Source organism: Equus quagga, chromosome 14 (genome assembly GCF_021613505.1).
Source record: "Equus quagga isolate Etosha38 chromosome 14, UCLA_HA_Equagga_1.0, whole genome shotgun sequence".
NCBI lineage: Eukaryota > Metazoa > Chordata > Mammalia > Perissodactyla > Equidae > Equus > Equus quagga.
In genome coordinates, this window is record NC_060280.1 from 31580856 (window position 1) to 31593112 (window position 12257).

Below are 12257 nucleotides of genomic sequence, written 5' to 3' on the forward strand. Positions count from 1 at the left end.
CACGGTGCTCCTGATTCCCAGGCATCAGACGTCAAGTGGAATCTGCAGCATTGGCTCTCAGGCCTTCAAACTACACCACTGGCTTTCATGGGTCTCCAGAGACACAGATCATGGACTTCTCAGCCTCCATAACTGCCTGAGCCAATATCTCATAATATACAAACATTTTTGGCCCATTTCTCTTTATATTTAAAGTAAAAGTGTTAAGAAGAAAGAATACACATTAAAGTATATACTGGTAAAGGGGGATCTTATCTCTAACTTAAATCGCAAATGATTCAGGAAGAAAAATATATATATATATTTTATAATATATGTATTTTTCTTGTTCTTAAGTTTGATAATATTTCAAAATAAAAAATTAGAAAAGGAAGGAAAAAAGGAAAGGAAGAAAGAAAGGCATACTCCAAGTAGAATATTTTCATCTTCTTTTATTGAAGGAAATAAAACTTGTGCTACAGAGGCAGTGGTACCTCAGAGCATGACAAGGTAGCCAATGGGGCTGACATAACAAGCCACAATGCTGGCCAGGGGTCCTACCATAGCGGGAGGACCAAAACCACAAAGATAGCAGGAGGTAGCAAACATCCCCAACACCCAGTGCAAGCATTTCCATTTGCAGAGAGCTTGGCCATGCATCATAAAAACAGGGTCCCCTCACAGCTGGCAGAGTATCATCTCAGGCTGCCAAATCCATCCAAAACTAACATGTAGTCTCAAATTTGGAGATCCTTCCCTTAACCCAAAGATTCAGGCCTCCAGAAGATCTGAGTTAATCTTTCAGCTCCTTATCCAGATGGGAAAAAGAGGCTGAGTTCTTGAAACGTCACATAGGTATAGCTGGACAGATGCTGATGCCCAGCCGTATTCTAAAAGCAGCTACATTTTTTTCCTGACTTTTCACACTCTCACCCAGCATGTGCCCTAGGAAACCTCTCAATGTTATAAACAAGGACAGAATGGGGGCAGCAGCCTAGGGGATGTAGGGAGTCAAAAGCTGCTACATAGCCAAGAGCATTTCACAAGAAATAGCATAGAGAACACTACTGGGTCAAGATTCTCCCAAAGAGCTGCTAGAAGCATACACAAAGAAAAACATGGTAGTTCTCTCTCCCATATCAGGATCAGCTGCGCCAAAGTCATGGTCCAGGAAGATGAGCCATTTCATGTCCCTGGCAGATTATTAACCCCCAAGGCATTCCTCAAGCTGTTCCAATTTTCAGTAAAATAAGGTGTTTGGGCAATTCAGTCACAGAAAAGCAAGCACTAAAGAAATCTCAACCAATTACAAATTGATAATGTTATAAAGCCAAAAATTTATATAGTTAAGAAGTGACTGGCAAAGGGGAGGCTGGAGGGGTGGAGATTTTGCTATGTAGAAATAGGAGTCCAAGGGTTTATTCATATAAGCTCTTGATCTTAAACCACCCTCACATCCACTATTGGGAGGAAACTCCATATTTAGAAATGGCCGTCATCTGATTAGTCAGTTGCAGTTCTCTTCAATGCTGGACACACAGTTTTCAAGGATCAAAGTCTTGAGAGCGCTACATCAGGAAATGGGAATAGCAAGGCAAAGAAGAGAGGGCATCAGGGGTTGGAATTTCTGAAATGAGCATTTATTTCACAGAAGGCTTGGCACAATGAGGCTGGGGTGGGCGTGGTTTTAGTGACTGTTCTTGGTTGCCTCCTTTGCTGCAGCAATCAGTGGAGTGAGGCTGGAGAGGGGCTTGGCAATCTTCAAGAACTGATGCTAGAAAAGGAAAGAAAGAGCAAAAGACACATGACTATCATTCTTCCTGAGCAACCACTACAAGATGTTAAGAGCATCCACATTTGCACAAGGTGCTGCCTGGAGAGCTTCAGACCATCCCCAAATTGAAGGACATCTTTAAAAGATAACAAACCCCCATTTTGGAAAGCTGTTTGGCAGTACAGTAGTCCCCCCTTATCCGTGTTTTGCTTTCTGCAAGTTCAGTTACCCGCAGTCAGCTGCAGTCTGAAAATATTAAATGGAATATTCCAGAAATAAATAATTCCTAAGTTTTAAATTGCACTGTTCTGAGGAGCATGATGAAATCTTGTGCCATCTCGCTCCAACCTGCTTGGGGCATGAATCATCCGTTTGTCTAGCATATCCACCCTGTATACGCTACTTGCCAGTTAGTCACTTAGTAGCTGTCTTGGCCATCAGATTGACTGTCGGGATATCGCAATGCTCAGTTCCTCTTGGTCCTCATAATACGAAAGTAACTGACTGTGCACGCCTACGGGTTAATCACTGTGCTAGAGTTGCAGGTGATACTTATTATTAAGTCGCCAGTAGGCAACATAGTAAAATGACACTAATAAGAAGAAATTGTACCTGGAACATAAATGTTAAATACAAATAATGTGGCCTGCTAAAGGCAGCTTTTGCAACCATATGAAATAATTATGCCGTAATGTCAGGATTGAGCGGGTGGGAGTACACGCAGCTTGGTAAACTCCCAGCTCCAGGCTTCCCACAACCTGGCAGAATCGCACTCCAAACAAGCAGAACATCACCGCCACCATTTGAGAGGGTTTCCAATGAAGAAACTGGGAAGTCTGGAAAAGCTGCATTCATTAACTATCCTCTAAACTTACGTCCTCTGAAATCCTTTACTGAAAATGGATCTTTTGCGCTTATCTCAATAAAATATAATTTGTGTAATATTTGCATGTCAGAGATTTGCATTTCTTCTTACCAAGACTCAAACTCTGCTAGACTAATTCAAGCAGAATAAAAGAAGTACTAAAGAAAGATATAGGCTGGGGCCTGCCCTGTGGCCTAGTGGTTAGTTTGGTGTGCTCCACTTCTGCAGCCCAGGTTCGGGTCCCAGGCACAGACCTACACCACTCATTGGCAGCCGTGTTGTGGTGGCAACCCATAAACAGAACAGAGGAAGACTGGCACAGACGTTAGGTCAGGGAGAATCTTCCTCAGCAAAAAAGAAAGAAGAAAATAGGCAAAGTTCAATAGGAGCTCAGAAAGATTTTTAAGCTGAACCTAGAGAATGTATAGAGTTTTAATAGGTTGAGGAAGAGCCTAAGGGAATAATGTGAGCAAAGCCCCAGGGATGAAGAAGGTTAGGGAATTAGGAATATAGGGTGAGTGTGGGAAGTGGTAGGAGAGAAGCCTAGTTCTATAATAACCAATACCCCACAGACAAAAATGAAGCAAAAAAGGCTTGGCTTAGTGATTCCTCAAATTAGGTGCTCCCCTGCAAAGGGACAGTTACCTGCAGCAGCTCTTTAGCTGAACCTCTCTTCTCCACATCCATCTCAAGACAGCGGTTCAGAAAGTCCCGGAAGATACCTGACAGCTTCTCTGGGTTCTGAAGCTCCGGGGTCCCATTGGTGGCAATGAGGTACAAGGCCTGGAAATACAAATGGAGAATGACCTTAGGCTCCCACTGGAAGTTCTCTCTTGGTCCCCAGACATGCCCTCTAGAAATATGGTCAGCTGTTTTATGCCTCTAGGACACAAAGAGGCAGCTTTGGTATATCGGAAAGAAAATGACCTAAGGATCAGGTTTAACGTTTAGAGGTCATGTGACCATGTGCAAGCCAGTAAACTTCCAACTTCCTCATCTGTAAAATAGGGAGGATAATAGTGCCTATCTCACATGTCTGTAAATAAAACAAGATAATATATAGGAAAGCACTTTGTAAACTTATGAAGTGTATTACAGACCCAAGGGTTTATTCTTCTTGATTACAGATCTAAAGGGTTTATTATTCACTAGCCTGATGAGTTAAACATCTGCCCATTTGCTGGAGGAAATTATTCCTGGTGCCTTCACCTCAGTCATCTTAAGAACTGATCTCTTCCAGCAGGAGAGGAATATAAAACGGAAGTGTTCTGTAAAGCAGCAACCTGTTGCACTGTTGCCTCCCTGGTCCCCTAACATAAAGCATCTCCTGGGAAAGGGAAAGAAAAACGGTTCTTCTCAAGCACTCAGCACTTTAATTCACAAAGTGCTTACACAAACACTCATGTAATGACCACAATAACTCTGGATAATAGGCAGGGCAAGAATTAGCAGCCCCATTTCACAGATAAAGTCCAGAAACAGAGAGAGATATGCCTGGGATCATGCTGTTTGTATGAGCTCACGTCCTCTGACTCTAATTCTAGTCTTATTTCCATCACACCTTACTGATCATCATTTTCAAGGCCATTCTAAGACGGGGGAAGGTGATTGGTGTGTGGATTCAGAGAACAAAGCTGGGACCAAAATACAGAAGGCAGTTTCAGTTTGGTACATGGAAGCACTTTCCAATAATCAGAGCTATCCAAGAGGTGTCCAGTTAAGATTAGATGACTGCCTATCAGCGACAACACACAGGGAATTCCTACACTGGATGGGAGGTTGAAATGAATGAGAAAATAAAAGCAATCAAAATAACTCTCACATTTGCCTATGACCAAAATTACCAACTACTTGCATCTGTATTCATATACTCTGCTTTCCCTCTCCTATTACGAAGGATAAATTATCTGTACTCTAATCTAACACTCCTTACTGATCCAACCGCTCTCATCTACTTAAGAACATCATTCCTACAGATGGCACTTTGCTCTGGGACGTAACCATTTTCCTCTTCTCCAGGAGATCATTCTCATCAGCACACAAACATGTGTAATAGCATCTTTAAAAAAAAAAACAAGTCCTCTCTCGACTGCCCTTCACAATACTGCTCCATTTCTCTGTCCCCTTAACAGCAAAACTCCATAAAAAACAACAACAAAAAACAACTGCTTATACATGCCATCTCAGCTTCTCCCACTCTGGCGAATGTTCTCTAATTAGGCTTCCATTCCCATCACTCTGCTGATGCTGACTGTCAAGGTCATCAACAACCTCCACAGTGGCAAATCTAATGTTTATTTCTCAGTCTTATAAACTTATCAGTCACATTTGACACAGTGATCCACCCTCCTTCTTGAAATACTTTGTTCTCTTGGCCTGCAGGACACACTTCTCTCAGTTCCCCTCCTTCCAGAAAGGCCACTCCTTGTCTACTTTGCTAGTTCCTCCAATCTGTAAAGACAGGAGTACCCCAGGGCTCAGTACTCAAACCTCACTCCCTAGGTGAGCAATCTCATTTATCATCCAGTTCTGATTTTTAAATGAACCAACTATATACTACGTACTAATAAATTTGTATTTACAGTCCTGATCTCTCACCCTGGAACTCCAGGCTCATATGACCAACTCTATTCAATATCTCCATTTGGATGTCTAATAAACATTTCAAATTAACACATTCAAAACCAACTCTTTATCATCTCACTTTACCTGCTCTTCAACCTTCTCAGTAAATGGCAACTGAATTTTTTCAGCAATTAAGGCCCCAAATCTTGTAGTCACTGTTGATTCCTCTTTCTGTGATATCTAATTCATCTTGTCAGCTGTACATTCAAGATATTTCCTGAGACCAACCATTCTTCGCTCCTACCAATACAGTTCAAGCCACCACTCTTACCTGAACAATTACAAGAGTATCTCACAGTCTGTTTTCCATAAAAGCATCCAAAATGATTCATTTATAACATAAATCAGATCATAATACTCCTCAGCTCAAAATCCTCCAATGGTTCCCAGTTTCCTGCAGAATAAAAGCCCCATTCTCACAATAGCCACAGGATCTTACCTGATCTAGCCCTGCCAGTTCTCTGATCTTGTCTACCATTCTCCACCCTGCTCACTCACTTCAGGGACACTGGCCTCGTTGGTTTTCCCCAGGACACAAGCAGCATGTTCTCAAATCCAGTCCTTTGTTATACTTGATACCTAGAAAATTCTTGTCAGATTAATCTCATGGCTTGCTCCTTTACATTCTTTAGGTTTCTGCTCAATTAACTTAGAAGACTGGACTTCCTTCTTTACCCTAAATAAAATAGCACACTTCTCCCTCCTTCCGCCATTTCTCTCTTAAATCCCTTACTCTGCTTTTTTTCACGACACTTACCTTCTGCCATTAGATATTATTTTATTATCAGAACAGTTCCTTGCACACGATAGGAACTCAAATAATCACTGAATAAATGAATGAGTGACTGCTAATATCCCTTTTCTTTGAGCATTTATACTTTAAATTCAACAGTGCCTAGTTCTATCCAGAAGAGAGAGATCCAGGTTAAAAGCCATAGGGAACAGCCTGAGTCCCATTTCCTGGGACTAAAGACAACAGCCCAAACATCTTGAAATGGGACTAGTAACACTCACTCTCAGAGGGTTTTCATTGAGGTATGGGGGTTCCCCTTCAATCATTTCGATGGCCATGATGCCCAGGGACCAGATGTCAACCTTGGGCCCATAGGCCTTCCGCGTCACAACCTCTGGCGCCATCCAGTATGGGGTTCCCACCATGGTGCTCCGTTTGCTCTGCTCTGGGGTGATCTGGGCACAGAATCCAAAATCAGCTATAAAAAAAAAAGAAAAAGATTTATTATTTAGGGTACTCCTTCCATAACTATTGACTGTGTGCCTACCCCTAGGTGGCAAGCTCTGCCTGGCTCCCAGCCACTGCAATCCCTTGTCTCTCCAAAGCCGGAGTCATAACTGCCACCTTCATGTCCAGCTCTTAGCGTGTCCCTGTTCAACCTTGAAGAGAAGTAGGAGGAACATAAGAAACATCATCTCTGTCTTCCTCCCCCTCCTCAAAGCAAAAGGACTAGGCATTAAAGTCCAAGCTGCCCATTTTGGCCTTGATTACTTGCCCTAATTCTGCTTTCTTCTTGAAAACCATGCCCATGCCCCCCAGAATCTGGCAACTGGATCCTTGCTTTATTCTCTAGGCATGAGTCCCAGACTTAAACCCTAATCACCTACAAATAGGCATGGCCCTGCTTTTATCAGTTCATCACCCTGTGCCCCAGGACAGAGACTGTTAACAGTCTTCCCATAAGCTGTGACACAACCTATTTGTCTGGACGACTGGTCTTTACACTTTTCAACGAAATGTTCTGCCTGCAGTTCATTCACATAATATAATATGTTAATGCAATCATGTTTGTTTAAATTATGAGGCCTTGGATAGGAAGGACTACGTCTTCTTACTCATTTTTTTATTCCCAGAGTGCCTGGCATAAAAAAGACATTTAATAAAAGTTTGCTGAATGAATGACTGAATGAAAGAAATCACACTAAACTTTTTTCTAATTATGTATTTCATGTCTCCCATACTAGACTGGGAACTTCTTGAAGACAGGCAAAAGTTTCCTCAGTGCCCATCACAGGACCAAGCACAGGACCTAATGGGCATTCAGTAAATTTTTTTGGCTGAATATATAAATGAATTAAAAAAAAAAAAAGAAATGACACCCTATACAGTGCTGAATAATATAAAGAGCTCACATTTCCCAGAAAATAAACAAAGACCCTTTGGTGAGTCCTGTAACTACTATTTTATGATTACCATCCCACAGGAGACAGGGTCCCACAGGGAAGAGAAGTATTATCACTCCTACTCACTTAGCTTGACAGAGCCATCCATTCCCAACAGGATGTTGTCACTCTTGATGTCTCTGTGAATGACCTGGTTTGAATGCAGAAACTCCAAAGCCTGCAGGCACTATTGAAGTGGTGTGGGCAGAGGGAGAAAAAAAGAACATATAATATGAAGATACACAGAGAATCAACTAATCCAACTTCTTCATTTTGTGATAAAGAGAGTGAGTCCCCAGTGAGTAAAATGACTTCCTCCAAATTAGTGGCAGAAGTAGGTCCAGAACCTAGTCTCCTGTCTCAACATTCTTTTAACACTCCATGCTGCCTTATTCCTTTCTTATCATGTATCTTATTATACCTTATAAGTTTTAAGTACATGAGTTCCTCCAAGGTATTTTGAAATCTTTTACAGAACATTAGATCCTTGACAAAAAACCTGAGGCCCAAGGTAAACGACTGAGGAAGAATGGAAAGCATTTTGTAATGATAAAACTGGAGGAAAGTGACAAATAAGAGTCATGTTTGGGAAACCAGACCTATGGAAGTGATATTAGAAGCAGTGAAGTTAGGAATCATCTTATTTTGGTGAGGAGATAATTTGTACTGTTTTGGGTATGTTGAATTTTATATACCTATGACCATTTGCAGACAAATGTCCAGGAGTCAACTGAAAATATGAGTCTTAAATTCTATACAGAGGTCTGGATGTGAGATAAATATTTATAAGTCATTTGTGAAGAGGTGATTTTTTTTTTTAACTTATAGGAATGGTTGTCACTGGCAAATGATATAGAAGATAAGAGGAGAAAAAAAAGGACCTTGGAAAACACCTATACTTAGCAAGCAGAATGAGTAACATAGACTGAATGGAACTATGAATGCCTGGTTCTGCCACTACCTGATCAACAATATCATTCTAGACAAATCACTCACTCTGTCTGGGCTAATGTTTTCCCATATGTAAAATGCAAGGATCAGAAAAGATAATCTCAAGTTTGCTTTAAGTCAGACATATATAGATCACTTCACCCTGAAAGAGCTGAATACACATTCTTCTCAAGTGCACATGGAACATTCTCAAGGACAGACCATATGTTGGGAAACAAGGCAAGCCTCTACACATTTAAAAAAATTAAAATAATAACAAGCATCTTCTCCGATCATAGTGCTATAAGGCTAGAAATTAATTACAAGAAAAAAGCTGAGAAAGGCACAAAGATGTGGAGACTAAACAACACACTACTGAACAAGCAATGGATCATTGAAGAAATTAAAGAAGAAATAAAAAAATACCTGGACACAAATGAAAATGATAGCATGCCATACCAACTCATATGGGATAAAGCAAAAGCTGTATTAAGAGGAAAATTCATCGCAATACAGGCACATCTTAACAAACAAGAAAAATCCCAAATAAGCAATCTTAAAACTACAGCTAACTGAACTAGAGAAAAAAGAGTAAATAAAGCCCAAAGTCAGCAGAAGGAGAGAAATAATAAAAATCAGAGCAGAAATAAATACTATTGAAACGAAAAAGGCAGTAGAAAGGATCAATGAAACAAAGAGCTGGTTTTTTGAGAAGATAAATAAAATTGACAAACCACTAGCCAGACTTACAAAGAAAAAAAGGGAGAAAGCTCAGATAAACAAAATCAAGTTTGCTTTAAGTCCATAACCCCAAACTAAAATTTTAGAAGCTTCTACCAACTGAAAAACACTAAAGATGCAAACCAATTGGAAAATACTATTTAAATGCTCTCAAATTAATAATTCACTTTATAAGAACATGCCAATGTCTAAATTAAGAACAAACCAATATCCAGATATGGCTTTTCCCTGAAAAAGTAAGAGTTGCTATCCTTAGGAGGCTGGAGACCCTGGCCTCTAGATGTCAAAAATTAGGATCTAAAAGGATGATTTCAGGAAATTGGAACCCTCATACCTTGCTGGCAGGAATATAAAATGGTATAGCCACTTTGGAAAACAGTTTGGCCATTCCTCAAAATACTAAGCATACAATTGTATATGACCAGAAGTTCCACTCCTAGGCATATACCCAAGAGAAATGAAAACATACCTTCAACCAAAAACTTGTACATGAATGTTCATAGCATTATTCATAATAGCCAAAAAGTAGAAATGACCCAAATATCCATCAGATGGTGAACAGACAAATAAATGGAATCTTACTTGCTAATAAAAGGAATAACATACTGATATATGCTATAACATGGATGAACCTTCAAAATATTATGCTAAGTGAAAGAAATCAGTCACAAATGAGCACATATTACATGATTCCAAATATATGAAACGTCTGGAACAAGCAAACCTATAGAGACAGCAAATAGATTAGTGGTTGCATAGGACTGGGAGGGTTGGGAAGTGGGGTTGGTGGGGATTGACTGCTAATGGGTATGGAGTTTCTTTTGGCGGTAATGAAAATGTTCTAAAATTGATTGTGGTAATGGTTGTACAGCTCAATATACTAAAAACCATTAAATTATATAATTTATGGTGAATTATATGGTGTGTGAATTATATCTCAATAAAGCTATTTTTAAAAGATGGGATGATCTCTATGAGCATTTAAGGATGATCTCTATGAGCATTTAAGGATAACAGTAATCTACCTATTTATGTAACATTGAAAATTTTTTCCAAGCTCTTTTTGACCCATATGGCATCTCTAAGGTATATACAGTATGAATATTGTAGTCCCCATTTTATTTATTAATTTTTTTGTGAGGAAGATTTGTCCTGAGCTAACATCTGTGCCAATCTTCCTCGATTTCGTATATGCTCACAGCATGGCTGATGAGCGGTGTAGGTCAGCACCTGGATCCAAACCTGTGAACCCAGGATGCCAAAGTGGAGCGTGCTGAACTTAACCACTAGGCCGTGGGGTCATCCCCTGCAGTTCCCATTTTAAAGATAAATAATTTGAGGCAAATTGATTTCTCCAAGCACATTTATGCATGTATTCTTAACCAGTGACAGTCTGTTCCTGGGGTGAGTGCAAAACATCTTAGATACTACAATGGTTTGTGGCCTTCAGAAGGACCATGGTACATAAAAAGATATACAGTATTATCTATGGTCTTAAATTTCATGGGGGTAACGTGATTAGGAAAAAATGTCTTAAAAGGCTCCTTGGTGGGGGAGGGAGGAGATAATGAAAAAAAATTGAGAAACACTGCTTTAGTGGTACAGCAAAGAAAATAAGTCAGATCTCCTAAGAATCTCAAGCCTGTGTAAATTCCATTAACCTAAGTGTGCGTATTCTAGACCCCAGGGTTTTTAATGCAAAGGTGATCATATTTTCTAGGACAGTATGGATTTCACATGATTTTATTTTTCCTAATATTGATTAAATATGCAACTACATAATTTGATCTGTATGCCACCAGATCTTACATCTTCAAACTATTAGATTCGTCCCCATACAACTCTGAACCTAATCTTCTAATCGCCTAATCTTCTACTCTCTCCCTAATTCCCAAACTTTTCTATTATTGGGCTATTGGAAAGTTTCAGTCTTTTATCAGCAAAACACCCAATGTCCTCAACTTCTCTGAATATTCCTTTCATCTTCTTGCTCTAATGAAAATGTGGCTATTCCCTGAAGACACTGCTTCTCATAGGGCCCTCGTGGAGGCTTTTCCCCCCCTTCTTACACTAGCATATTACACACCTTAGAATTTAATAGTGGTGAGGAGAAAGAAAAATACCTATTTAAGCTTTGTTTTCTATTTCTTTTGCCTGGAAGTATTTTTACCCTAGATTTTTGCTTGGCTTGCTTTTTCATATCATTCAGATCTATGGCAAAAACTTCCCTGACTACTCTGTCTAAAATAGTACCTTCTCTGTCACTACTGTCTTACTCTACTTTATTTCCTTCATTGCACATGAAGAAAGCAGGAAAGCAGAATAAAAATATGTTTAAAATCTATATCCATATAAAAGAGAGAAAGGAAAATATTGCAAAGTATTTACAGCAGTTATCTTTAAGGGTTGAAATTATAAGTGATTTTTTAATGTATTATATATTTTTGGTACTTTTTAATTTTTCTACAAAGGGTATGTAATTTTATAACTGGAAGAAAGTTATCTTTAAAGAAAAAATCATGGTGATAGGAATTTCAAAAACAGGTGTAATATGAGAATGATAGGAGAGTCCAACTAATTTCTCCCACCTCCAGAGTGCCCAGGCTGAGATCCTATCAGGTGCAGAATTTTGAGAGAGACTGATTTGGAGGCCACTTCCTGCCTAGTTGGCCATTGGCCTTACCTCACGGCACACAGCTGCAATCTGGCCTTCATCCATGCAGGTTTCTGTCACCACGTCTGTCAAAGAGCCTCCAGCCAAGTATTCCATGACAACCCACAGCTCATCTCCTACGAGGTAACTGCAGGGAGTACAGATAAAGGATGAGAAAGAATAGAGTACACTGAGCCACAGCACTGGGTTTCCAAGGCTACGCATATACGCAGAGTGAACCCGCATTTTCATCAGCTCTGGAAGAGTCTAGGGTTCCTTTTTCTGGGGAAAAGCAGAATCTGGGGCACAGAATCACTAATTTGACATCTCTTAAGGATTCGCCTGGAGAAAACAAAGCAGGCTTTTCTGTGAAGTCCCAAAGGACAGAACTAAGATCGCTAGGTTGAAGATACAATAAAATTATATTTCATCACAGCACAAAGTAATCCTTCCTAAAATTAGGCATGATTCCCACACCTCTAAAAGCATCAAAGCAGAGAGCACCCAAACATTTG

The 12257-nt window shown here is 39.9% G+C and overlaps 1 protein-coding gene across 4 annotated transcripts in view; it reads right to left on the bottom strand.

Annotated features, from left to right (window-relative positions):
* Positions 1–416: 416 nt before the first annotated feature.
* PAK1 (p21 (RAC1) activated kinase 1) overlaps positions 417–12257 on the bottom strand; it is a 133363-nt gene continuing 121522 nt past the window's right edge. For all 4 annotated transcript variants that reach the window (XM_046685760.1, XM_046685762.1, XM_046685759.1 and 1 more), the window contains exons 11-15: positions 11773–11890; positions 7506–7605; positions 6258–6454; positions 3264–3401; positions 417–1753 (exon numbers count right to left, since the gene is read on the bottom strand). In XM_046685760.1, the coding sequence (XP_046541716.1) occupies positions 1667–1753; positions 3264–3401; positions 6258–6454; positions 7506–7605; positions 11773–11890 (640 nt within the window). In that variant the 3' untranslated portion in view covers positions 417–1666. The remainder of the gene's footprint in view (positions 1754–3263; positions 3402–6257; positions 6455–7505; positions 7606–11772; positions 11891–12257) is intronic.